The 25088-nt window shown below is 37.5% G+C and overlaps 5 protein-coding genes and 1 pseudogene across 9 annotated transcripts; 1 reads left to right on the top strand and 5 right to left on the bottom strand.

Annotated features, from left to right (window-relative positions):
- Positions 1 to 269: 269 nt before the first annotated feature.
- Positions 270 to 3467, bottom strand: LOC106415427 (G-type lectin S-receptor-like serine/threonine-protein kinase At1g11330). Of its 4 annotated transcripts, none has more exons than XM_013856135.3 (7): positions 2054 to 3467; positions 1832 to 1945; positions 1564 to 1757; positions 1282 to 1492; positions 967 to 1204; positions 751 to 895; positions 270 to 682 (listed from the first exon to the last, which is right to left on the bottom strand). In XM_013856135.3, exons 1-7 carry the CDS (start codon positions 3318 to 3320, stop codon positions 374 to 376), a joined length of 2478 nt encoding a protein of 825 aa, XP_013711589.2. In that variant the 5' UTR covers positions 3321 to 3467; the 3' UTR covers positions 270 to 373. The 4 variants fall into 4 exon arrangements, with proteins under 4 accessions (XP_013711589.2, XP_022563445.2, XP_022563444.2 ...); XM_022707724.2 differs by having other exon boundaries at positions 1564 to 1760; XM_022707723.2 differs by having other exon boundaries at positions 1564 to 1760; positions 1832 to 1975.
- Positions 3468 to 8870: 5403 nt separating this feature from the next.
- On the bottom strand, positions 8871 to 12102 carry LOC106415426 (G-type lectin S-receptor-like serine/threonine-protein kinase At1g11330). The gene is made up of 7 exons (XM_013856133.3): positions 10729 to 12102; positions 10526 to 10642; positions 10263 to 10456; positions 9968 to 10178; positions 9653 to 9890; positions 9437 to 9581; positions 8871 to 9368 (listed from the first exon to the last, which is right to left on the bottom strand). The coding sequence occupies exons 1-7, from the start codon at positions 12029 to 12031 to the stop codon at positions 9060 to 9062; spliced, it is 2517 nt and encodes an 838-aa protein (XP_013711587.2). The 5' UTR covers positions 12032 to 12102; the 3' UTR covers positions 8871 to 9059.
- Positions 12103 to 12533: 431 nt separating this feature from the next.
- On the bottom strand, positions 12534 to 16278 carry LOC106413652 (G-type lectin S-receptor-like serine/threonine-protein kinase At1g11330). The gene is made up of 7 exons (XM_048765369.1): positions 14358 to 16278; positions 14164 to 14271; positions 13901 to 14091; positions 13618 to 13828; positions 13304 to 13541; positions 13083 to 13227; positions 12534 to 13005 (listed from the first exon to the last, which is right to left on the bottom strand). Exons 1-7 carry the CDS (start codon positions 15646 to 15648, stop codon positions 12697 to 12699), a joined length of 2493 nt encoding a protein of 830 aa, XP_048621326.1. The 5' UTR covers positions 15649 to 16278; the 3' UTR covers positions 12534 to 12696.
- A 222-nt stretch (positions 16279 to 16500) lies between these two features.
- On the bottom strand, positions 16501 to 19803 carry LOC106415428 (G-type lectin S-receptor-like serine/threonine-protein kinase At1g11330). 2 transcript variants are annotated; one of them, XM_022707725.2, is made up of 7 exons: positions 18273 to 19803; positions 18089 to 18196; positions 17809 to 18005; positions 17533 to 17743; positions 17217 to 17454; positions 16995 to 17139; positions 16501 to 16917 (listed from the first exon to the last, which is right to left on the bottom strand). In XM_022707725.2, exons 1-7 carry the CDS (start codon positions 19570 to 19572, stop codon positions 16609 to 16611), a joined length of 2508 nt encoding a protein of 835 aa, XP_022563446.2. In that variant the 5' UTR covers positions 19573 to 19803; the 3' UTR covers positions 16501 to 16608. The 2 variants fall into 2 exon arrangements, with proteins under 2 accessions (XP_022563446.2, XP_013711590.2); XM_013856136.3 differs by having other exon boundaries at positions 17809 to 18002; positions 18273 to 19802.
- Positions 19804 to 20447: 644 nt separating this feature from the next.
- Positions 20448 to 23723, bottom strand: LOC106415425 (annotated as a pseudogene).
- Positions 23724 to 24209: 486 nt separating this feature from the next.
- Positions 24210 to 24911, top strand: LOC106413651. Its single transcript, XM_013854383.1, has one exon. The coding sequence runs from the start codon at positions 24210 to 24212 to the stop codon at positions 24909 to 24911; it is 702 nt and encodes a 233-aa protein (XP_013709837.1).
- The last annotated feature ends 177 nt before the right edge of the window (positions 24912 to 25088 follow it).

Genomic DNA, 25088 nt, shown 5'->3' on the forward strand with positions numbered 1-25088 from the left:
TTTCTTATCAACTCAGAATCTAAAAGGCTTAAAGCACAACATAGATCGTGTTTGTCAGCGACCAGAGTTCATTGTTTCATTCAAACATTTCTAAATAGTGTTGTGCATGGTGTTTCTGTTAGTTGTAAGGATTGATAGTTGGCATGTCTTTATGTTTGTCAAAATAAAGAAGTGTAAATTCAAAATCCTTACCCCTACAGGTTGCATCTTGTGAAAATGGTATGTCTGTAGTAGTAATAACAACCTTTAATCAGTGAACCCAGACATAATTTCTTTGAAATGCTTCTCTTATTCTTTAATCAAACAGTTAAACATAATAGTTCTCAGAACATATATATCATATAAACAGGCAGATTGGTTGGCTTTTGTGAGCTTAACGTCCTGTTACGGTTGAGAGGCTCACATCATTGATAGAGACCTTCTGACTACTCTGGTCAGAACATTCAGCCTCATAAACTCCTCCTCTTGCTATAAACGCAGGCTGCTTCGGCTCAGGGAGGTTCGTGATCTCAGTAGTTAGCATCCCGATCACAGTTGAAACACTTGGTCTATCGTTTGCAATTTCTTGCACACATAACAATCCAATGTGAACACATTTTGTTATCTCTTTCCCAAAAGACTCATCCAAGACTACTGGATCTGCTAGAGAAGCAACCTCACCGTCATTCCACAGCTTCCACGCCTGTAAAATTCACATGTAAGTTTCAAAGCTAGCAAAGTTACTAAACACTAATTTTAGTACACACTTACATAAGCTAAAAGGTTGAGATTATTTTCTTCCTTGTGAGAGTTTTTTCTCCCACTAATGATCTCTAGAAATAACACCCCCAAGCTGAAAACGTCTGATTTTTCTGAAAATAAACCTTCCATGGCATATTCCGGTGACATATAGCCGCTGCAATAACAAAATTTTCATCCAAGTTGTTATGATAAAACTGACAGTTCTTGTTGGGAATTGATACTTACTATGTTCCAACAACCCTTCTTGTGTTAGCTTCATCTTCATTTGCTCGGAAAACTCTTGCAAGTCCGAAGTCAGATATCTTTGGATTCAGATTATCATCTAACAAAATGTTGCTGGCTTTTAGATCTCTGTGTATGATCTTTAGTCTTGAATCTCTGTGAAGGTACAAAAGACCTCTGCAAATCCCTTCCATTATGTTGAACCGAGTCCTCCAATCAAGAATCTTTTGCTTCAATGGGTCTGAGAGAAGCTAACAAAAGCATTAACTTCTTCTTCAAGTAAAAAACAGAGCTAAGAAACAGAGGAGATAAGTGTACCAAATAGATAGGCATCCAAGCTTTTCTTGGGCATGTATTCATATACTAACAACCTTTCTTCACCTTCAATGCAACAGCCAAGTAACTTAACCAGATTACGATGCTGCAACTTCGAAATCACAACCACTTCGTTCATAAGTTCCTCAAGTCCTTGTCCTGACGCCCGTGAGAGCCTCTTGACAGCAATTTCTTGCCCCTCTGGTAACTTCCCCTAAAAAAAATGATTACCAGTCACTTCATTAGTCTGTGTCTCTGAGATTATTCTTGTTTAGTGCATTTTACCTTGTAAACAGGACCAAATCCGCCTTGTCCCAGCTTGTTTCCGGGAGAGAAGCTATCGGTTGCTGTAGCTAACACTTTAAACTCAAAAAGAGGAAGATCTTTGAGCTTGACTTGGTTAGAAGCAGACTCGTTATCGCTTGTAAGTTCTTCCATTTTTTTAAACAATAGCTCTGCACTTCTGTCTTTCTCTGGTGCTGCTAAGGCAATGATCAATGAAGCAAACAATCTGAAACTATCGTCAAGGACAAGGAGTAAACAAAACTCTAACCTGGACGCTTTTTGAATTTACGACATGCCAAAATAACGCACACCGCAGCAACAAACGCAACGCCTAGTACTGGTGCTGTGATCATAATTGCTCGCTTACTACGTGTATGTGTTTCTACAAGATTACTATGTGTTTTTTCACGGTCTGTTGAAAAATAATAAGTCGATGAAGTCAAACTAATTGGAGAAGAAGAAAACAATAGACACTCTTTATTTTACTCACTGAGTTCGGAATGCGCAACTCGAATATAAAGATCAATGCCACTCCACAAAGATGATTGCATATCAACCAAGTTACCGCTCCAAAGCATGCATCCTATTCCTCGATCATAAGCATAAGCAGTGCAAGAACAGTTATCTATACATTGTTTAGGACAATTCTTCTCGTTAGCTAGAGACTGTTCCGCATTGGCTGGTACTTTCATCCTCTGCATTTTTATAAACCCATCTCCTTTGCACTGCAATGGAACTCTTCTCACACATTCATTACTCCAGCTCCCTCCGTTCCACTCTATGTTATTCCTCGGCACAAACCCTTTAATGCAATTACATAGCGGAACTTCCTTTAAACTGCAGCTCGCGAATGGACCACATCTATTGTATACATCACAAGTTGTTGATGGAATAATGGCGTCAACCGTCCAAGCTCTCGTGGAAGTGTTCCAGCTTCTAAAATACATAGCTCCATTAGGATCCAAGTTCATGTGATACATGAAAGAATCATTAGCAAATGACATTGATAATGTTCCTTGGTTATCATTGTTAAGGTTAAACCCATCAATAAATAGAGGGACATCCGGTAAACCGATGAAAACCTGACCGTTCCAAGGTCCGCTACGCCAGACTGGGACATTGCTCTTCCAGATCAGAAGCTCAGGAAACGTGAAAGGAACAAGACCAGCTGTATAGTTCCCTGGTGAAGGATCTACATAGCTTCTCCAAGAAGTAAGCTTTAGATTCTCTCTGGCCCTGTTGTCGGTCCCAAGATTCATTCTTGGCAATAAAGAATTATAAGGATGCTCGAAACTCTCCCACAGAATCTCCCTGTTGTTTATGTTGTCTTGTAACCTAAGATTCCCATTATCCATTAGCTGAACCCATGTAGCATTCGTAGCCACTGGTACTGTGAGGTTCGTCGACCATAGAAGGAGGTTTCGACCATGGGTCACCACAAGATTTCCATCGTTAGAGATCGAAACGACACCGGTAGTGTCATTGATCGGAGTGTCTTTGTTAGCGACCCAAACCACAGTTTGAACTGGAACCTTACCGTACCAGATCCCAACATAACGTAAATGAACAGTGGAGTTTACAGGAGTGAGGAAACCCAACCTGAAAACACCACTTCTGGAGAGAAGGGTCTCTGAGTCTTTGATCGGAGTCAGGAATGTGATTCTGTCTTCGCCTAAACAGAACTTCAACGAGAAGCAAGACAATGTTGCAAGTAGAAGAAGAACAAAATGACAATGTGTGTTTAGTAGAACCACCATAAGTACTATTTGAAACGGAATGGTTCCAAGTTTTGATTTGTGTTTGATCTCTTAGGAAGATCTTCCTCTAAGAGAGGTAAGTCTTTGTAAGAAGATGTTAGAATATGATGTGAAACATGCGGTACAAGAAAAGGGGCATTTACTTCAGCAAAAGTCTTCAATTATAACATGATAATAATGTGTAGTGCATGTCATTTATCTATGTACTTGATTTTCTTTGTCTTTTTGTGAAGTCACATCCTAATTATTCTTTTGACAAATATGTTTCAGAAATTGTGTTCAATTATTTCACTTAAAGTTAAAATGCCAGAACTATGTCAAGTTGCATTGCCGACATACTAACAGTAGTTTTTTGTCCTGATATTTTAGTATTCACACCATAGTTCTACCTTGTCAGAAAAGAAGTTGCAAAACTATAGAATTTGCACAAGGTCCTTCATAAAAGTAAGCCGGGGGCCTGGTACTACCTTCTCAGAAAAGAAGTTGCAAAAGTATTCCCACCATTGTTCTCTTTGTGGTTTTGTTTGGGTGTAATTACTAAACCATGGCAACTGAAAAAACCCGAAACAAATGTCAAGGTTGTTGTGTAAGTGTAAGTGTAAGTGTAACCAGTGTTTTGAAACCCGACCCAGACCCGCGGTTGAACCGGTAAATCCGGCAACCCAGAAAAAATCCGGTTTGGGTTTTGTGAAAAACCCAATATTTAGAAACCCGCAAAAACTCACAAAAAATCAGTAGAACCCGGAACCCGATACCGGTTGAACCACTGGTTGAACCAATAAATAATTTTTACTTCTTTTTTTTAATTTTTAATTATGTTTTTAGATTATGTTTTATATTCTAAATTTCTAATTAAGAAGTTATATACTGACAAAAAAAGTTAAGTTTTTTCTTTTCAGTTTTATATTTGTGATTTTTAGATTTTAATGAAGATTTCACTATGTCACTTGAAGAAAATAAAGTGAACAATGGTAGAGAGAACCAAAACTAGTCGATGTGATTTGGTGTTTATTTATTTCCGTTATTGATAATTTATTATAATAATTTTTTACTTTTGGTTTATTTTGTATTTTAAATTTAAATGTTTATTTAATTTATTATTCACATTAAACATTTAAATATTTATAAATTTTATGTCTTGATTTTTTTAGATGTCATAACTCTTACCTTGTTAGACAAAATTATAAATAGTCTAAACTATTTTTTGATATTTTGTATATCAAATGAAAATAAAAATATAGAAATTAAAGTTAAGTATTTTCTGAATGTTATTAAACATAAAAATATACATATCCAAACTATTATTTTATGTTTATAAAAACATTTAGAAAATATTAAACTTTAGTTTCTATATTTTTATTTACATAGCTGATATATTATTATATAATAAAATTAATTCATATTAACCCGCGGTTCGTCCGCGGTCAATCCAGTGACCCAGTGACCCAGCGACCCGGTAAGTCGTCCGGTTCAGTGTCCGGGTCGGGTTTAAAAACGTGTGTAACTAATGAATTCGTGAAAGTAAAAACTCATCTTCTCCGTATCCAAGTTTGTCTCAATACGTATTGCAAAGTTACCCAAGAAGATCAAACCATACTAATGTTTTCATTCTCTACACAACCTACTTCTCAAGAACACGGATCGTTTTTTTTTTTCTCATATTCTTTCAGGTTCAGTTTATTCATCAGGTTAGTTAATTCATCTAAGAGTAGGTCAAGTGTCAGTACAAGAATCTATTGATTTTTTTTTTTTGAATTGAATGTTAAATTAAATTCAAAAACCCCTTTTACATCAATGTGCAAGCCTATGGGAAATTTAAATCATATACAAACTGAATCTTACTTTATTTTCTATACTCCAAAACTCCAAAAATTCTTTACTTCAACCTGTTGTCAGCTCTGTCTCGTTGAGAACCACTAGGCTAACCCCCCTTCAAAACTTTTATCTCCTTTTCTCTGAACAATGGTAAACTTATTCCTCACTGTTTTATCAATCAACTTGATTAGAAGTGCTTCTGGTGAAGGTTTTTCTCCATGCCTTCTCCTATTTCTCTCCCTCCAAATGCTATGAATGATAGCCTGAAACACATATCTTACTGTGAAAAGCTTCAGCTTACCCTGGTCTTGAGCAGTTATCAGGCGCAGAAGACTAAACCAGTTAACTGTAAACTGATCTCTTAGTACTCCTTTTGCGGTTTTGCCAGAGCCTCCCAAACTCGTTTTGAATATGAACATCAAAAAATAGATGGCTTACAGTTTCCACTGGTTCTTGACAGAAAACACACGATGCATCTACTTCCCCATTCCATTGTTTCATACGCTCACCAGTCGAGATTCTATTCTTATCGCAATCCAGACCAAAAAGGAGAATTTTGGTGTTGAATTTTTGAACCAGACAGCTTGGTGCCAGTCATAGACCTGATGTTTCTCCCGTATGACTCGCCATGTTTCCTTAGTCGAAACCAGTTAACTCGCATGACGCAAAAAAACGCATAATATAATTTAAAATTTTGATTTTTAAATACAAAACTAGACTTCATATTCAATCAAATGAAAAATTAACTTAAAGGGATAAAAAAATAATATTTATCACTTATGACCAAACCAAAAACCATGAATTTATTTTATGATTCTATCATTCGGAAGTGTACATTTAATAGAAATAAGTTTACTACGTGTTCCGAGATCTATGTCGTAATTTGATATAGTAATCTCATTTAAAAAATATAAAAATAATTTGTGTGAAATTTATTATAAATCATCAATATAAAAACCAATGTTAGGTGTATAAATTAAAATTTAATACAATCAAACAATTTTTGAAAAATATAATTGTTTGTTAATCATATGTTGGACAATGCTTATGGTGTGGTGATGTGGTAACAAAAGATGTATATATCTTTAGGGTTAGATTTCAGATATAGATGTGTTTTTGTTTTTTTTTTTAACTTAAATTATGTATAAATATATAGTAATTTACATCTTACAATATTTTCATATTTGATACATGATTAATTAAGAGTTTTTGGTTATGAAGTGCACATTTAAGGTTTGGGGTTTTTGATTTATGTTTTAGTAGACTTAAAAAAAAGTCTATTTGATTTCAGGGTATAGTAAACTTCTTTTTTAGTTTACTTCTGAATATTATAAAAAAGTTAACATAATTTTAAACTAAAAGATTCAAATGTGAATCTTTATCTAGGGTCTCTTTATATCTTTTGTTGTGTCAAACTTTATTAAACTTATGAGTTAAAACTCATACATGTATTTTCATGCACTTTATTTTTTACAAAAATAAAAATAATTAATTTTGCATGAATAAAAATTGTAAGATCATTTACTAAAACTATCAAAAAAATAAACCAATTTTTTCATATATTAAAATTGTTAGCACAATAAAAAATAAATAACAATAATGGAATTATTTTAGTAGATTTTTCTGTAGTAGACTTTTATAAAAGTCATGTGCCGAAAATTTTAACCTAGTTATAGTTTTTTTTGTCTCTAAAGGAAATTTACACATTTTTTCTCTCTAAAATAGATTCACAAATTTCCAAAGTTCTCTCCGTTTTCTCTAAAATCAACTTCATTTTCTCAAAAACTCATTCTCTTCTATGTAAAACTTAGGCCTGGGCGTTCGGGTCTTCGGGTCGGGTTCGGGCTGGTTTTTTTGGGGTCCGGATCTTTTCGGGTCCTAAATATTTAGACCCAATAGGTATTTAGAAATTTTCGGTTCGGGTTCGGGTCGGTTCTTCTCGGGTCCGGGTCGGTTCGGGTCTATAATTAAAATACCCGTAATTTTTCAGGTCCATATCGGGTCCGGGTCGGGTTCGGGTATTTAGGATCTGAAAAGGACATGATATACCCAATTCCATCAACTTTAGTTGAATATTTGTCATATATATCTAAAATTTTACAAAACAACTTAAATGAAACTATTAATAATTAAAATAAAACATTTTAAAACTCTAAATTTTACATTTTAAATCTTTATATTACTTTAAAAATGTTAAAAAATAATAACAAATATTGTTAACAAAAGATATTTCAACTAAATCATAAAATAATATATATAAAATAGAACACAAAAACATCATAGTTTTAGATATACATGTTTTTAAGTCGGATACAAATCGGTTCTTATCGGGTCGGGTCTATTCGGGTCGGTTCTTTTCGGGTCCGGGTCTATTCGGGTAGGTTCCTTTTTGGTTCCGGTTCTTTCGGGTAAAAAAAATTTAGACCCAAAAGGTACTTGTAAATTTTTGGTCCGGTTCCGGGTCGGGTATTTTTGGGTCGGTTCCGGTTCGGGTCTTCGGGTCCAAGTTAAAATGCCCAGGACTAAAACTCTTTCATAAATCTATTTATATTTGAAGAAAAACATTAGTTTAATTTCTTATTTTTTATGTATTTATCACAATATTATCTTGTTTTTTAAGGAATCATCATTCTTGGTTTTCATCTCATCTTCTAAAAAATGTAAGATGTTAAATCTATAAATTTTAAATGTGTTTTTTATATTGAAATAAAGTTATAGATTCAAATTTTATGCGTTTATGTTACTATTTTTTATCTTATAAATTCTTTTTTTTTATTTTCTTAGATTTAAAGCTTTTTTACGTTTCCAAAGGTACATATTTTCAGATAGAGTAAACTTCTAATGAAATCTTTGTCCAAATTTTGTTTGTCATCATAATAGGAGTCGAATAAGTTATATATGGATTTTGGTTCATTCTAACTACATAGATTGTATTTACGCGGTTGGTTACCTGTATTAACCGCCGGTTTGTTCTCTGAACCGAAGAACAGTGAACGTAAAACAATGAATAGGACTGCCGGGAGTATATTTGAATAAAGTGATCTACTTGTAGTCTCTGTATGCCACACAACATATTGTTTCTGTTGTATCATTTTTTTCTTTTTGCAGCTTATGGACGAATATCACGAATGATATTTGTTTTTCTTATCAACTCAGAATCTAAAAGGCTTAAAACACAACATCACATCGTGTTTGTCAGCGACCTGAGTTCATTGTTTCATTCAAGCATTTCTAAACAGTGTTGTGCATGGTGTTTCTGTAAGTTGTAAGGATTGATAGTTGGTTTCCACAGGTTATGAAAATGGTATGTCTTTGTGTTTGTCAAAAGAAAGAAGTGTAAATTCAATCCTTACCCTCCAAATTGCATCTTGAGTAGTTTGTCAAAGGATATGAGCTAACAGTTCTTTCTTCGCAAGCTGAACCAATCACTGATGTCTTATCTTTGCCGACTGATCTTGAGTCAGCTTCCCTGTTGCGGAAGGAGACTTCTCTAAGGAAGCAGAGAAGGATAGATAGTGTTAAGGTGCCTTGGTTTGCGTTCTTGATCGTGCTTCATCGTCTGATGCTTGGCGTATCCTGCTTTGAACTGTGTGGAAGTTCAGAGATGAATGGATTCAATGTCTTTGAACAACCAGTTGAAAAAGATATCAACCTTTCAACGAAAGGTATGATCTTGTCTTGTATATATCTGCGGTTGAATTCAGAATTTAAAAATCTCAAACATAAAGTATCCAAAAGCTTGAGAACAAATGGATCTTCTTCTTCTTACACATTTAAACTGTAGTAGTAATAACAACCTTTAATCAGTGAACCTAGACATAATTTCTTTGAAACGCTTCTCTTATTCTTTAATCAAACAGTTAAACATAATAGTGTCTCAGAACCTAATGTATCATATAAACAGGCAGATTGGCTTTTGTGAGCTTAACGTCCTGTTACAGTTGTGAGGCTCACATCATTGATAGAGACCTTCTGACTACTCTGGTCAGAACATTCAGCCTCATAAACTCCTCCTCTTGCTATAAACGCAGGCTGCTTCGGCTCAGGGAGGTTCGTGATCTCAGTAGTTAGCATCCCGATCACAGTTGAAACACTTGGTCTATCGTTTGCAATTTCTTGCACACATAACAATCCAATGTGAACACATTTTGTTATCTCTTTCACAAAAGACTCTTCCAAGACGATTGGATCTGCTAGAGAAGCAGCCTCACCTTCATTCCACAGCTTCCACGCCTGTAAAATTCACAGGTGAGTTTCAAAGCTAGCAAAGTTACTAAACACTAATATTAGTACACACTTACATAAGCTAAAAGGTTGAGATTATTTTCTTCCTTGTGAGAGTTTTTTCTCCCACTTATGATCTCTAGAAATAACACCCCCAAGCTGAAAACGTCTGATTTTTCTGAAAAGAAACCTTCCATTGCATATTCCGGTGACATATAGCCGCTGCAATAACAAAAGTTTCATTCAAGTTGTTATGATAAAACTGACAATTCTTGTAGGGAATGGATACTTACTAAGTTCCAACAACCCTTCTTGTGTTAGCTTCATCTTCATTCACTTGGAAAACTCTTGCAAGTCCGAAGTCAGATATCTTTGGATTCAGATTGTCATCTAACAAAATGTTGCTGGCTTTTAGATCTCTGTGTATGATCTTTAGTCTTGAATCTCTGTGAAGGTACAGCAGACCTCTGCAAATCCCTTCCATTATGTTGAACCGAGTCCTCCAATCAAGAATCTTTTGCTTCAATGGGTCTGAGAGAAGCTAGCAAAAGCATTAACTTCTTCTTCAAGTAAAAAACAGAGCTAAGAAACAGAGGAGATAAGTTTACCAAATAGATAGGCATCCAAGCTTTTCTTTGGCATGTACTCATATACTAACAACCTTTCTTCACCTTCAATGCAACAGCCAAGTAACTTAACCAGATTACGATGCTGCAACTTCGAAATCACAACCACTTCGTTCATAAGTTCCTCTAGCCCTTGTCCTGACGCCCGTGAGAGCCTCTTGACAGCAATTTCTTTCCCTTCAGGCAACATCCCCTAAATAAAAAAATTGCCAGCCACTCAATTAGTCTGAGATTATTGATACCTCTTATCAAAAGGATTCTTGTTTAGTGCCTTTACCTTGTAAACAGGACCAAATCCGCCTTGACCGAGCTTGTTTATGAGAGAGAAATTATTGGTTGATGCAGCTAACACTTTAAACTCAAAAAGAGGAAGATCTTTGAGGTTGCCTTGATTAGGAGCAGACTCGTTTACACTTGTAAGTGCTTCCATTCTTTTAAACATTATCTCTGCACTTCTATCTTTCTCTGGTGCTGCTAAGGCAAATGATCAATGAAGCAAACAGTCTGAAACTATGATCAAGGAGTAAACAAAGCTCTAACCTGAACGCTTTTTGAATTTACGGCATGCCAAAAGAATGCAGATCACAGCAACAAACGCAACGCCTAGCACTGATGCTGTGATCATAATTGCTCGATTACTATGTGTTTTTTCACGGTCTGTTGAAAAATAATAAGTCGATGAAGTCAAACTAATTGGAGAAGAAGAAAACAATAGAGACTATCAGAGTAAACAAAACTCTAACCTGAATGCGAATTGGCCACCCGAATATTAAGATCAACAATACCACTCCTCAAAGACGATTGCATATCAACCAAGTTACCGCTCCAAAGCATGCATCCTATTCCTTGATCATATGCATAAGCTGTGCAAGAACAGTTATCTAAACAAACTTTAGGACAAGCTTCTTCGTTAGCTAGAGTCTGTTCCGCATTGGCTGGTACTTTCATCTTCTGCATTTTAGAAAATCCATCTCCGTTTCCTCCACCACTTACATTGCACTTCAATGGAACTCTTCTCGCACATCCATTAGTGAAGATCCCTCGATTCCACTCCGTGCTATTCCTCGGCACAAACCCATTTACGCATTTACATACCGGAACTTCCTTTACACTGCAGCTCGCGAATGGACCACATCTACCGTATACATCACAAGTTGTCGTTGGAATAGTGTTACCGATCTCCCAAGCTCTCTTAGAAGTACTCCAGCTTCTTATATATAGAAGTCCATCAGGATCCAAGTTCATGTGATACATGGGAGAATCAGTAGCATATGACACTGTAAATGTTCCTTCATTATTATCACTGATAATATTATACCCATCAAGAAACAGAAGAGCTACCTCATCCTCTAAGCCCACGAATATCTGACCGTTCCAAGGTCCGCTACGCCAGATTGTGACATTGCTCTTCCAGATCATGAGCTCACGAAACGGGAAAAGGGAAATGCCAGCTGTATAGTTCCCTGTGGAAGGATCTGTATAGCTTCTCCATGAAGTAAGCTTTAGATTCTCTCCCGTCCTGTTGCTGGTCCCGATAGTCATTGTCGCCAAGAAAGAATTATAAGGATGCTTGAAACTCTCCCACAGAATCTCACCCTTGTTTCTGTTTTCTTGCAGCCTAAGGTTCCCATTGTCCGTTAGCTGAACCCATGTAGCGTTTGGAATTGAAGCCACTGGTACCGTGACGTTCGTCGACCATATAAGACGGTTTCGACCATCGGTAACCACGAGGTTTCCATCGTCAGAGATGGAAACAACACCGGAAGTGTCGTGGATTGGAGCGTCTTTGTTAGCAACCCAAACGACAGTTTGAACTGGAACCTTAGCGTACCAGATCCCAACGTAACGTAAATGACCAGTGGAGTTTACAGGAGTGAAGAAACCGAACCTGAAAATACCACTTTTGCTGAGAAGTGTGTCTGAGTCTTTGATCGGAGTGGAGAAGGTGATACTGTCCTGGCCGAAAGAGAGCTTCAGGGAGAAGCAAGAGAATGTTGCAAGTAGAAGTAGAACAAGAAAACAACGTCTGCTGAGTAGAATCACCATAACTATTTGACAAGGAATGGTGTTAAATTTGCTTTGTTGTTTCTCTTTGGAAGAGTTTCATCTTAAAGAGAATCCAAAGAGAGGCCAATTAATAAAGTAGTCGTCTTTGTCTCTATTAGAAGACTTTGAAGAAGTTTTTGGTGCAGACAAGATTTGAAATGTGACAAAGAAAGCGACAGGAGTCACAGGACTACTCACGTTAGCCGACTTGTATTTTTCATCTCTTGAGTAAAATTGTTTACTTGCAGAAGTAACATCATAATCAATATAGCAAACCAACCCAAAACTAGAAAAAAAACGATAATAATGTTCTAATTCTCTCTGTCAAGGCAGAACCTACTCTGGCTTCTCAAGAACATGTGTTGGTTTTGTTTTGCTGCTTTTATTCAGATTCAGTTTCTTCATCGAGGTTCGTTAATGCATCTCAGAGTAGGTCCAGTACTAGAATCTATTGAAATAATCGACACAGCTCCCTTTCAGATAAAGTGTTTTTTAACTGAGGTAAATAATACCAAATCTGTAATTAGTGAATCTGAACATAACTTCTCTGAAATACATCTTTTATTCTTTAATCTAACAATTAAACATAAGCAAGATAACAAAAATTTGGGAACATAGGAGTTCATATATATATTAAATAAACATACAAAATGGCTTGTGTGAGCTTAACGTCCGGTAACAGTTGTGAGGCTCACATCGTTGATGGAGACCTTTTGACTGCTCTGGCCAGAAGATTCAGCCTCGAAAACTCTTCTTGTTGCTATAAACGCAGGCTGCTTCGGCTCAGGAAGGTTAGTGTTCTCGGTAGTTAGCATCCAAATCACGGTTGACACATTTGGTCTATCGCTTGCAATTTCTTGCACACACAACAAACCAATCTGAACACAATTTGTAATCTCTTTCTCAAAACACTCATCAAAGATGGTTGGATCTGCTAGAGAAGCAGTCTCGCCATCATTCCATAGCTTCCACGCCTTTAAAAAGATCAAATTTTCAAAAGTTTCAAAGCTTAAGCATAAGTTATGTACTACACACTGATTGGTAAACTTACATAAGCTAAAAGGTTTAGATTGTTGTCTTCCTTGTGGGAGTTTTTTTTCCCACTTATGATCTCTAGAAATATAACTCCCAAGCTGAAAACATCTGATTTTTCTGAAAAGAATCCTTCCATTGCATATTCCGGTGACATATACCCGCTGCAAAAAAAAAACAAAAGTTTCATTCAAGTTGTTATGATAAAACTGACAATTCTTGTAGGGAATGGATACTTACTAAGTTCCAACAACCCTTCTTGTGTTAGCTTCATCTTCATTCACTTGGAAAACTCTTGCAAGTCCGAAATCAGATATCTTTGGATTCAAATTCTCATCTAACAAAATGTTGCTGGCTTTTAGATCTCTGTGTATGATCTTTAGTCTTGAATCTCTGTGAAGGTACAAAAGACCTCTGCAAATCCCTTCCATTATGTTGAACCGAGTCTTCCAATCAAGAATATTTTGCTTCAATGGGTCTGAGAGAAGCTAGCAAAAGCATTAGAATTCTCTTCAAGGAAAAACAGAGTTAAGAAAGAGAGGATATAAGTTTACCAAATAGATAGGCATCCAAGCTTTTCTTTGACATGTATTCATATACTAACAACCTTTCTTCACCTTCAATGCAACATCCAAGTAACTTCACTAGATTCCTATGTTGCAACTTTGAAATCACAACCACTTCATTCAAAAGTTCCTCAAGTCCTTGCCCTGATGCCCTTGAGAGCCTCTTCACTGCAATTTCTTTCCCTTCTGACAATACTCCCTGAAGAAAAGATTACCAGTCACTTAACCTTTTATGAGATTATCATAAGGATTCTTGTTTAGTGCATTTTACCTTGTAAACAGGACCAAATCCGCCTTGTCCAAGCTTGTTTCTGAGAGAGAAGTTATCGGTTGATGTAGCCAACACTTCAAACTCAAAAAGAGGAAGATCTTTGAGCTTGACTTGGTTAGAAGCAGACTCGTTACCACTTGTAAGTTCTTCCATTCTTTGAAACAATAGCTCTGCACTTCTATCTCCCTCTGCTGCTGCAAAGGCAAATGATCAATGAAGCAAACAGTTTAAAACTATCATCAAGGAGTAAACAAAACTCTAACCTGGACGCTTTTTGAATTTCCTGCATGCCAATAGAACACAGACCGCAGCAACAAACACAACGCCTAGCACGGATGCTGTGATCACAACTGTTCGCTTACTATGTGTTTCTACAATGAGAAATCATAATTTTAATGAAGTAATCTTAATGGAGAAGAAGAAAAAAAATGAGACCATTAGAGTTTATTTTACTTACTGAATTCAGAATGCGAAACCCGAATATAGAGATCAATACCACTTCCTAAAAGTGATTGCATATCTACCAAATCACCACTCCAAAGCAAGCACCCGATTCCTCGATCATAAGCATAAGCAGTGCAAGAACAGTTATCTAAACAAACTTTAGGACAATCCTTCTCATTAGCTACAGACTTCTCGACATTTGCTGGTAATTTCATCTTCTGCATTTTATAAAAACCATCTCCTTTTCCTCCACCACCAGTACTTACATTGCACTTCAATGGAACTCTTCTCACACATTCACTAGTGAAGATCCCTCGGTTCCACTCTGTGCTATTCCTCGGCACATACCCTTTCACGCATTTACAAGGCGGAACTTCCTGTAAACCGCAGCTCGCGAACGGACCACATCTATTGTACGCATCACAAGTTGTTGTTGGAATAATGGCGTCAACCGTCCAAGCTCTCGTGGAAGTGTTCCAGCTTCTCATGTAGAGAGCTCCATCAGGATCCAAGTTAAAGTGATGCATGAAAGAGTCAGTAGCATATGAGATTAAAAACGTTCCTTGGTTATCATTGGAAACGTTGAACCCATCAAGAAACAGGAGAGATATGGAATCAGGTAAACCGACGAAGATCTGACCGTTCCAAGGTCCGCTACGCCAGACTGGGACATTTCTCTTCCAGATTATAATCTGAGGAAACGGTAAAAGGGAAATACCAGCTGTATAGTTCCCTGTTGAAGGATCTGTGTAGCTTCTCCAAGAAGTAAGGTTTAGATTCTCTCCGGTCCTATTGTTGATCCCAAAAGTCATTACTGGCAAGAAAGAGTTATAAGGATGCTTGAAACTCTCCCACAGGATCTCACCGTTGTCTTGTAACCTAAGATTCCCTGTATCCATTAGCTGAACCCATGTATCATTTGTAGCCACTGGTGGTACTGTGATGTTTGTCGACCATAGAAGGCGGCTTCGACCATCAGTAACCACGAGGTTTCCGTCTTCAGAGATTGAAACAACACCGGAAGTGTCGTTGATTGGGGCGTCCTTGTTAGCAACCCAAACAACCGTTTGAACTGGAACCTTATCGTACCAGATCCCAACGTAACGTAACCGAGTAGTGGAGTTTAAAGGAGTGAAGAAACCGAACCTGAACATACCGTTGCTGCAGAGAAGTGTCTCTGAGTCTTTGATTGGAGTTGAGAGCGTGATCCTGTCCTGGCCGAAACAGAACCTTACAGAGAAGCAAGAGAATTCTGTGAGTAGAATAAGAACAAGAAAACAACGTCTGTTGAGTAGAATCACCATAGGTACTATTTGAAACAGAATGGTTCCAAATTTTCTTTGTTGTTTCTCTTTGGAAGATTTTCATCTTAAAGAGAATCCAAAGAGAGGTCAATTAAATAAAGTAAGAAGACTTTGAAGATGGTCAGTGGTGGAGTTGGTGGAAACAAGAATAAGATTTGAAAGCAAGAGGACTAATTGCGTTAGACGACTTTCATCTCTTGAGTAGACTTTAATATGACTTACGAAGTGTATATTTCTGTGAAAACGTATGTATTACATACACACCCCACTACCGTATACTGTATGTGAGCCTCAGACTAGAGAATAACTCCGCAATTACAAAATGTGTAAAAGACCACCCTTATTCTTTTTAGCCCAAGTATTTATAGTAGAGTTACAATCACAACGGTCTAACAACCTCATTGTAACGACCCAACGGCTTAACTAACTTGTAACTAACTGATCCACGTCAGCCTCTCCTTCTTCCCTTGCTCTGTCCCGCGAGTTCCTCTATTCCTCACCATTGTTTTCCTTCAGAGCTTATCAACTTGTTTGCTTGCAGAAGAGACCTAATAAATATAGCAAAGCAACCCAAAACAGAAAATGATAATAATTTTCTCTGTCAAGAGACTCAAGACAGAACCTACTGTGGCTTCTCAAGAGCATATGTCAGGTTTTTTTTATATGATTTTCTTCAGAATCAGTTTCTTCATTCAGGTTAGTTTATGCATCTCAGAGTAGGTCAAGTACTAGGATCTATCGAAAAATAAACAACACAGCTCACTTTCACTTACGTTGTTTTTAACGGAGGTAAATAATACCAAATCTGTAATTAGTGAATCTGAACATAACTTCTCCGAAATACATCTCTTATTCTTTAATCCAACAATTAAACATGTGCAGGATAACAAAATTTGCAAACATAGGAGTTTCTCAAAACGTATTTATATTAAATAAACATACAAGATTGGTCTTGTAAGCTTAACGTCCTGTCATAGCTGTGAGGCTCACATCATTGATAGAGACATTCTGATGACTCTGGTCAGAAGATTCAGCCTCAGAAACTCCTCTTTTTGCTATAAATGCAGACTGCTTCGGCTCAGGGAGGTTCATGTTCTCAGTAGTTAGCATCCAAATCACGGTTGAAACATTTGGTCTATCGTTTGCAACTTCTTGCACACATAACAAACCAATCTGAACACATTTTGTAATCTCTTTCTCAAAACACTCATCAAAGACGATCGGATCCGCTAGAGACGCAGCCTCACCGTCATTCCATAGCTTCCACGCCTTTGGAAAGAGACCAACCTTACATAAGTTTCAAAAGCTTAATCATAAGTTACTAAAACACTGATTAGTACACTTACATAAGCTAAAAGGTTTAGATCATTGTCTTCCTTGTGTGAGTTTCTTCTCCCACTTATGATCTCTAGAAATATAACTCCCAAGCTGAAAACGTCTGATTTTTCTGAAAACAAACCTTCCATTGCATATTCTGGTGACATATATCCACTGCAAAAATACAAATTTTATTCACAATGGTTATCATAAAACTAAATATCACAATGTTGATGTGTATGTTTACTTACTATGTTCCAACAACCCTTCTCGTGTTAGCTTCATCTTCATTTGCTCGAAAAACCCTTGCAAGTCCAAAATCAGATATCTTTGGATTGTGATTGTCATCTAACAAAATGTTACTAGCTTTTAGATCTCTATGTATGATCTTTAGTCTTGAATCTCTGTGAAGGTACAATAGACCTCTGCAAATCCCTTCCAATATGTTGAACCGAGTCTTCCAATCAAGGATCTTTTGCTTCAATGGGTCTGAGAGAAGCCAGCAAAAGCATTAGCTTTCTCTTCAAGTAAAAAAACAGAGCTAAGAAACAGAGGAGATAAGTGTACCAAATAGATATGCATCCAAGCTTTTCTTTGGCATGTATTCATATATTAACAACCTTTCTTCACCTTCAATGCAACAACCAAGTAACTTCACTAGATTCCGATGTTGTAACTTTGAAACCACCACCACCTCATTCAAAAGTTCCTCAAGTCCTTGTCCTGATGCCCTTGAGAGCCTCTTCACTGCAATTTCTTGCCCTTCTGATAATACTCCCTGCAAAAAAAAGATTACCAGTCAATTTCTTGCCCTGATGATGGATTCTTCATGAATGCATTTACCTTGTAAACAGGACCAAAACCGCCTTGCCCGAGCTTGTTTTCGAGAGAGAAGTTATCGGTTGCTGTAGCCAAAACTTGAAACTCAAAGAGAGGAAGCTCCTTGAGATTTGCTTGGTTAGAAGTAGGCTCATTACCACTTGTAAGTGCTTCCATTCTCTTTAACAATATCTCTGCGCTTCTATCTTTTTGTGGTCCTGCTAAGGCAGTGATGGACAAAGCAAACAAGTTTTGGTAAAAGAAACATTCTGACGCAATCTTCAAATGAGTAAAAAACTCAAACCTGGACGCTTTTTGAATTTCCTGCATGCTAAGAGAACAAAGACTGCAGCAACAAGCACAACGCCTAGTACAGGTGCTGTGATCATAAGTATTCGCTTGCTATGTGTCTCTACAAAAATTTAGGTGAAAAATTATAAGTCAATGAGGAGCAAAACAAGTGAGACTTAGTAGAGAATTTTACTCACTGAGTTCAGAATGAGCGAGACGAATATAAAGATCAATGCCACTTCCCAAGAACGATTGCATATCAACCAAATCAGCACTCCAAAGCATGCATCCTATTCCTTGATCATATGCATAAGCTGTGCAAGAACAGTTATCTAAACAAACCTTAGGACAAGCTTCCTCATCAGCTAGATATGGTTCCACATTAACTGGTACTTTCATCTTCTCCAGTTTCAAAAACCCATCTTCTTTTCCTCCACCACCACTATTCCTAAGTCTTTGGCACCGTAATGGAGCTCTTCTCACACATCCATTCATCCAATTCCCTCCACTCCACTCTGTGTTATTCCTCGGTACAAACCCTTTTACACATTTACATTGTGGATCTTCCCCGGGATTGCAGCTCCCATATGGACCACATCTACTGTATGAATCACAATCTGTGGATGGAAACCTAACACCGACTCTCCAATCATTCATAGAAGTTCTCCAATCTCTCTGATAGATAGCTCCATTAGGATCCAAGGTAATGTGATACATGAAAGAATCATTTGCATAGGTCAATGAAACCATTCCTTGGTTATCATTGTTAAGGTTAAGCCCATCAATGTTCAGAAGGGTATCCATATCTGGTAAACCGATGAAAACCTGACCGTTCCAGGGACCGCTACGCCACTTTGTAACATTGTTGTTCTTGATTAGAAGCTCAGGAAACGGGAAAGGAACAAGACTAACTGTGTAGTTCCCTGTTGAAGGATCTACATAGCTTTTCCAAGAAGTAAGTCCTAGATTCTCTCCGGTTTTGAGGTTGGTCATGAGATTCATTCTTGGCAACAAAGTATTATAGTTATGCTTGAAACTCTCCCACACAATATCTCTGCTGTCTTGTAACCTAAGATTCCCATCGTCCATTAGCTGAAGCCATGTAGCATTTGGATCCACGGTTACTGTGACGTTCGTCGACCAAACATGGCGGCGGTTTAGACCATCCTTAACCACAAGATTTCCGTCTTCAGAGATTGAAACAACACCAGAAGTGTTGTTGATAGGGGTGTCTTTGTTAGCAACCCAAACAACAGTTTGAACTGGAACCTTGTCGTACCAGATCCCAACATAACGTAAATGAGCAGTGGAGTGTACAGGAGTGAAGAAACCGAACCTGAAAATACCACTTTTGCTGAGAAGTGTGTCTGAGTCTTTGATCGGAGTGGAGAAGGTGATTCTGTCTTCACCAAAACAGAGCCTTACAGAGAAGCAAGAGAATGCTGCAAGTAGCAGAAGAACAATGTGACGACGTGCGTTTAGTAGAACCACCACCATAACTATTAGTGGTTCAAAGATTTGCTTTGTTGTTTGTTCTCTTTGGAAGGTCTTCCTCTAAAGAGAGGGTATATTAATATAGTTGTCTTTGTCTGTATAAGAATATTTTAGAAATGTGAAACATGAGTCCTAAAAAAATAATAATGTAGTGAACCATGCGGTCCAAGAAAAGGGGTATTGACTTCAACAAAAGTCTTCAAAGAAGGTCATCAATTAACATCCATCTCTCTGAACATGATAATAATGTGCTGTGAATGTCCTTGATGTACTTGATTTTCTCTGTCTTTTCGTGAAGTCACATCCTAATTATTCTTATGAAGAATATGTTTGAGAATTTGTGTTGAATTATTTGAAGTAAAGTTAAAATGCCAGAACTCTGTCAAGTTGCAATGCCGACATACTAACTATAGATTTTAGTCCTGAAATATTTTAGTATTCATACCAGCTTTACCATTGTTCTACTATGTCAAAAAAGAAGTTTCAAAAAAGTAAAGATGAATGTCCTTCTCTTTGTGGTTTTGCTTGGGTGTAATTAGTGAACCACGGCACCAAATACAAATGTCAAGGTTGTTGTGTAATTAATACATCCATGAAAGTCAAAACTCATCTTGTCCGTATCCAAGTTTGTCTCAATACATATAGTAAAGTTACCCAAAAAGACCAAACCATAATAATGTCAAGTTTTCATACTACTCAAGAACATGGATCGTTTTTGTTTTCTCATATTCTTTCAGGTTCTGTTTCTTCATCCAGGTTAGTTAAATTCATCTAAGACTAGGTCTAGTTTCTGTACATTAATCTATTGAAATTATCAACACAACTTAATCAATTTTACCTATGTTGTTATAATTTTGATAATAATACCAAATCTGTAATTAGTGAATCATAACTTTACTTCTCTCATATAGTGTTTAGTTTCACTCTAACCATTAAACATACACAGAATAACTTTGCAAACATAGAAGGTTCTTAAAACATATATGTATATGTATTAATAAACATACAGATTAGCTGTCTGGGCTTAACGTCCGGTTACAGCTGTGAGGCTCACATCGTTGATAGAGACCTTTTGACTGCTCTGGTCAGAAGATTCAGCGATTGAAAATCCTCTTCTTGCTATAAACGCAGGCTGTTTTGGCTCAGGGAGGTTTGTGTTCTCGGTAGTTAGCATCCAAATCACAGTTGAAACATTTGGTCTATCGTTTGCAAATTCTTGCACACATAACAGTCCAATCTGAACACATTTCGTTTCTCTTTCTCAAAACACTCATCAAAGACGATTGAATTGGCTAGAGAAGATGCCTCGCCGTCATTCCATAGCTTCCACGCCTTTAAAAAGACCAAATTTAAAGTGTCAAAGCTTGATCATAAGTTAGTAAACATTGATTAGTATACTTACATAAGCTAAAAGGTTTAGATTGTTGTCTTCCTTGTGAGAGTTTTTTCTCCCACTAATGATCTCTAGAAATATAACTCCCAAGCTGAAAACATCTGATTTTTCTGAAAAGAATCCTTCCATTGCATATTCCGGTGACATATAGCCGCTGCAATAACAAAAGTTTCATTCAAGTTGTTATGATAAAACTGACAGTTCTTGTTGGGAATGGATACTTACTATGTTCCAACAACCCTTCTTGTGTTAGCTTCATCTTCATTTGCTTGGAAAACTCTTGCAAGTCCGAAATCAGATATCTTTGGATTCAGATTATCATCTAACAAAATGTTGCTGGCTTTTAGATCTCTGTGTATGATCTTTAGTCTTGAATCTCTGTGAAGGTACAAAAGACCTCTGCAAATCCCTTCCATTATGTTGAACCGAGTCCTCCAATCAAGAATCTTTTGCTTCAATGGGTCTGAGAGAAGCTAGCAAAATCATTAGTTTCCTCTTCAAATAAAAACAAAGCTAAGAAAGAGAGGAGATAAGTTTACCAAATAGATAGGCATCCAAGCTTTTCTTTGGCATGTACTCATATACTAGCAACCTTTCTTCACCTTCAATACAACAGCCAAGTAACTTTACCAAATTTCGATGCTGCAACTTTGAAATCACAACCACTTCGTTCATAAGTTCCTCTAGCCCTTGTCCAGACGCCCGTGAGAGCCTCTTGACAGCAATTTCTTGCCCCTCTGGTAATATTCCCTGATGAAAAGATTACCAGTCACTTATACCGAGAGATTATACGCATATCACTACTTAAAACAGCTTCTTGTTTAATGGCTCTACCTTGTAGACAGGACCAAACCCGCCTTGCCCGAGCTTGTTTCCGGGAGAGAAGCTATCGGTTGATGTAGCTAACACTTTAAACTCAAAAAGCGGAAGATCTTTGAGCTTGACTTGGTTAGAAGCAGACTCGTTACCACTTGTAAGTTCTTCCATTCTTTTATACAATAGCTCTGCACTTCTATCTTTCTCTGGTGCTGCTAAGGCAATGATCAATGAAGCAAATAAATTATAATTCAAGAAACAATCATTAACAAGTAAAAAAACTCTAACCTGGACGCTTCTTCAACTTCCGGCATACTAAAATAACGCAGACCGCAGCAACAAACAGAACCGCTAGAAGAGGTGCTGTGACCATAATTGCTAGCTTGCTATGTGTTTCTACAATGAGAAATCATATGTAAATGAAAACAAATTGAATGGAGAAGAAGAAAACAAATGAGACTATTACAGTTTTATTTTACTCACTGAGTTCAGAATGCGCAACTCGAATATAAAGATCAATCCCACTCCCCAAAAAAGATTGCATATCAACCAAGTCACCACTCCAAAGCATGCATCCGATTCCTCGATCATAAGCATAAGCAGTGCAAGAACAGTTATCTGAACAAACCTTAGGACAAGCTTGCACATTAGCTAGAGACTGTTCCGCATTGATTGGCACTTTCATCTTCTGCAGTTTCAAAAACCCATCTCCTTTTCCTCCACCATTACTTACATTGCACTGCAATGAAGCTCTTCTCACACATCCGTTACTCCAATTCCTTGCATTCCACTCTGTGCTGTTCCTCGGCACAAACCTCTCACGCATTTACAAGTTGGATCTTCTCTAGAATTACAGATCCCGTAAGGACCGCATCTACCAAACGCATCACAATCCGTCGATGGAAACCTCACTCCAATCCTCCAACCTCTAGCACTCCAGTCCCTCTGATAGATAGCTCCATCAGGATCCAAGTTAAAGTGGTACATGAAAGAATCATTAGCAAACGACATCGAGAACGTTCCTTGGTTATCATTAATCAAATTAAACCCGTCAAGAAACAGAAGAGAGTCCACATCAGGTAAACCAGATTGGGACATTCTTGTTCCATATCAGAAGCTCGGGAAACATGAGCTCAGGAAACGTGAAAGAAGCAAGACCAGCTGTGTAGCTCCCTGTTGAAGGATCTACATAGCTTCTCCATGAAGTAAGCTTTAGATTCTCTCCGGTTTTAGTGCTGGTTCCAAGAGTCATTCTTGGTAAGAAAGAGTTGTAAGGATGCTTGAAACTCTCCCAGAGAGTCTCAACGTTGTTTATGTTGTCTTTTAGCCTAAGATTACCAGTATCCATTAGCTGAACCCAAGTGGCGTTTGGAGCCACTGTTACTGTGACGTTGGTCGACCATACAAGACGGTTTCGACCATCGGTAACCACGAGGTTTCCGTCGTCAGAGATGGAAATAACGCCGGAAGTGTTATTGATGGGAGTGTCCTTGTTAGCAACCCAAACCACGGTTTGAACTGGAACCTTATCGTACCAGATCCCAACATAACGTAAATGACCAGTGGAGTTCACAGGAGAGAAGAAACCGAACCTGAATACACCACTTTTGCTGAGAAGTGTCTCTGAGTCTTTGATAGGAGTTGAGAAGGTGATTCTGTCTTCGCCGAAACAGAGCTTCAACGAGAAGCAAGAGACTGTTGCAAGTACAAAAAGAAGAATACGTATATTTGGTATAACTATCATAACTATTTGAAACAGAGTTTTGGTTTGCTGTTTGTTATGCAAGAAAGTAAGCTTTGAAATAGAGTTTTGCTTCATCTATAAGAAAAAGAAGATGAGGTGATGTTTGTTTCAACGAAGTAATAATGTGTTATGGTGGATTCAATCAATTAGCAATGAGAGTGGAATGAACCACCTATCTTGACTTATCTTTTGATGCAGCGTGGGAGGAAGATATTAAAGTGGGAGAGCTACTTGCCTTAGTGCGATTTTAATGGAGCCATTGTTTAAAACTTTTCTAGAGTAATTTGTTTATGCAAATAGAAAAGAAATATTACTTCTTTTTTACTTAATTGTTAATGGATCTACTTTTTAAAGACTGCGGATTTGAGCCCTGGTTGCTCCTAACACCAGCCCTGGATTACCTGTCGGAAGTTAGAAAACTCGTCATTTTTATTCCATATTCCTCGTGAAAATACTCGTAAATGGGTTATTCAACGGGGCGTGTGGCATGTTGATGATTGTCTACTTTTTGTGGCTTCTTGGAGTCATGTTGACTCTTTCAAAACACCTGAGATCTCGACCTTGCCAGTGTGGGTTACTCTTAAAAATATTCCAGATTCTTGCTTTTCTAGACTTGGCATCAGCCACATAGCATCGGGTTTGGGAGAGCCAATGCTTACTCACAAGCCTCGTTTAGATCCAACAGACATGGGAGAAGCTAAAATACTAATTGAAGTGGAGTTGGATAAACCGTTCCCGAAGCTCATTGCACTTGATGACAAGCAAGGCAATATCTACTTGGTAGAAATTGAGTACTCTTGGATTCCTAGTGCATGTGAAAGGTGTGGTGCACTTGGTCATAAAGAGAAAGGGTGCTTATTACCACCTCAGCCACATGATTCTGGTCCTATTACAAAGGAGCCTCAAGTTACAAATGAAGAGGTTCCAATGGTGGACATTGTCAAGCTGTTGCAAAGCTCAAGCTCACCTACTACCCATCAAACACATGAGATTTCAAAAAAGTCATTGGCCACCCTTCCGTCCGAGGGTGCATTTGCTAGTCCGATCACACATTCGCATGAGGTACACACTACCCCTTGCTCTCAGATTGATAACACTTTACCTCTATTAGCAGCCGATGAAGCTGCGCCAACTCAGTCACGTATTATGGAAGATATTCCATCATATTCTATCATTTTGGAAGGCTCTCAAGCTTCTGAAACTGAGCAACCAATTGATCCTCATTCTCCTCTCACTCTTGATCATCAACGATTCCATATGGAGCTGGAAACTCCACTTGCATATGGGAAAGGTACTGGTTTTGATGTGGTTGGAGACTCCTCTTGTTATAACATAACTAGAGGAGGAATGACAATAAAACCAATACAAAAGGTTCAAGATATGGGATAGACAAGAGTTAGTGAAAGAGGTAAACAAGGTCGTCGAGGCCGAGGGAACTACAACCACTAGTTAATGTCTTCTTTTGTCTTGCTTTCTAGGATTCAAATGTGAATCTTTATCTAGGGTCTCTTTAAACCCTTTTATTTGTTGCAAACTTTATCAAACTTATGAGTGAAAACTCATACA

Source organism: Brassica napus, chromosome C8 (assembly GCF_020379485.1).
Source record: "Brassica napus cultivar Da-Ae chromosome C8, Da-Ae, whole genome shotgun sequence".
NCBI classification, from domain to species: domain Eukaryota; kingdom Viridiplantae; phylum Streptophyta; class Magnoliopsida; order Brassicales; family Brassicaceae; genus Brassica; species Brassica napus.

What these genes read in the sequence shown, in the direction of transcription:
- LOC106415427 (XM_022707723.2), bottom strand. Translation starts at nt 3,320, where the DNA reads ATGGTGGTTCTACTAAACACACATTGTCATTTTGTTCTTCTTCTACTT. An exon ending in CTTGGATGCCTATCTATTTG is followed by an intron (nt 1,205 to 1,281) that starts GTACACTTATCT and finishes AGCTTCTCTCAG; the next exon opens with ACCCATTGAAGCAAAAGATT. An exon ending in AGAAGGGTTGTTGGAACATA is followed by an intron (nt 896 to 966) that starts GTAAGTATCAAT and finishes TTGTTATTGCAG; the next exon opens with CGGCTATATGTCACCGGAAT.
- LOC106415426 (XM_013856133.3), bottom strand. Translation starts at nt 12,031, where the DNA reads ATGGTGATTCTACTCAGCAGACGTTGTTTTCTTGTTCTACTTCTACTT. An exon ending in GGTGGCCAATTCGCATTCAG is followed by an intron (nt 10,643 to 10,728) that starts GTTAGAGTTTTG and finishes ATTTTTCAACAG; the next exon opens with ACCGTGAAAAAACACATAGT. An exon ending in TAAATTCAAAAAGCGTTCAG is followed by an intron (nt 10,457 to 10,525) that starts GTTAGAGCTTTG and finishes TTGCCTTAGCAG; the next exon opens with CACCAGAGAAAGATAGAAGT.
- LOC106413652 (XM_048765369.1), bottom strand. Translation starts at nt 15,648, where the DNA reads ATGGTGATTCTACTCAACAGACGTTGTTTTCTTGTTCTTATTCTACTC. An exon ending in GAAATTCAAAAAGCGTCCAG is followed by an intron (nt 14,092 to 14,163) that starts GTTAGAGTTTTG and finishes CCTTTGCAGCAG; the next exon opens with CAGAGGGAGATAGAAGTGCA. An exon ending in ATCTAAACCTTTTAGCTTAT is followed by an intron (nt 13,006 to 13,082) that starts GTAAGTTTACCA and finishes ATCTTTTTAAAG; the next exon opens with GCGTGGAAGCTATGGAATGA.
- LOC106415428 (XM_022707725.2), bottom strand. Translation starts at nt 19,572, where the DNA reads ATGGTGGTGGTTCTACTAAACGCACGTCGTCACATTGTTCTTCTGCTA. An exon ending in GAAATTCAAAAAGCGTCCAG is followed by an intron (nt 18,006 to 18,088) that starts GTTTGAGTTTTT and finishes TCACTGCCTTAG; the next exon opens with CAGGACCACAAAAAGATAGA. An exon ending in GTTTTGGTCCTGTTTACAAG is followed by an intron (nt 17,744 to 17,808) that starts GTAAATGCATTC and finishes TTTTTTTTGCAG; the next exon opens with GGAGTATTATCAGAAGGGCA.
- LOC106413651 (XM_013854383.1), top strand. Translation starts at nt 24,210, where the DNA reads ATGGGAGAAGCTAAAATACTAATTGAAGTGGAGTTGGATAAACCGTTC.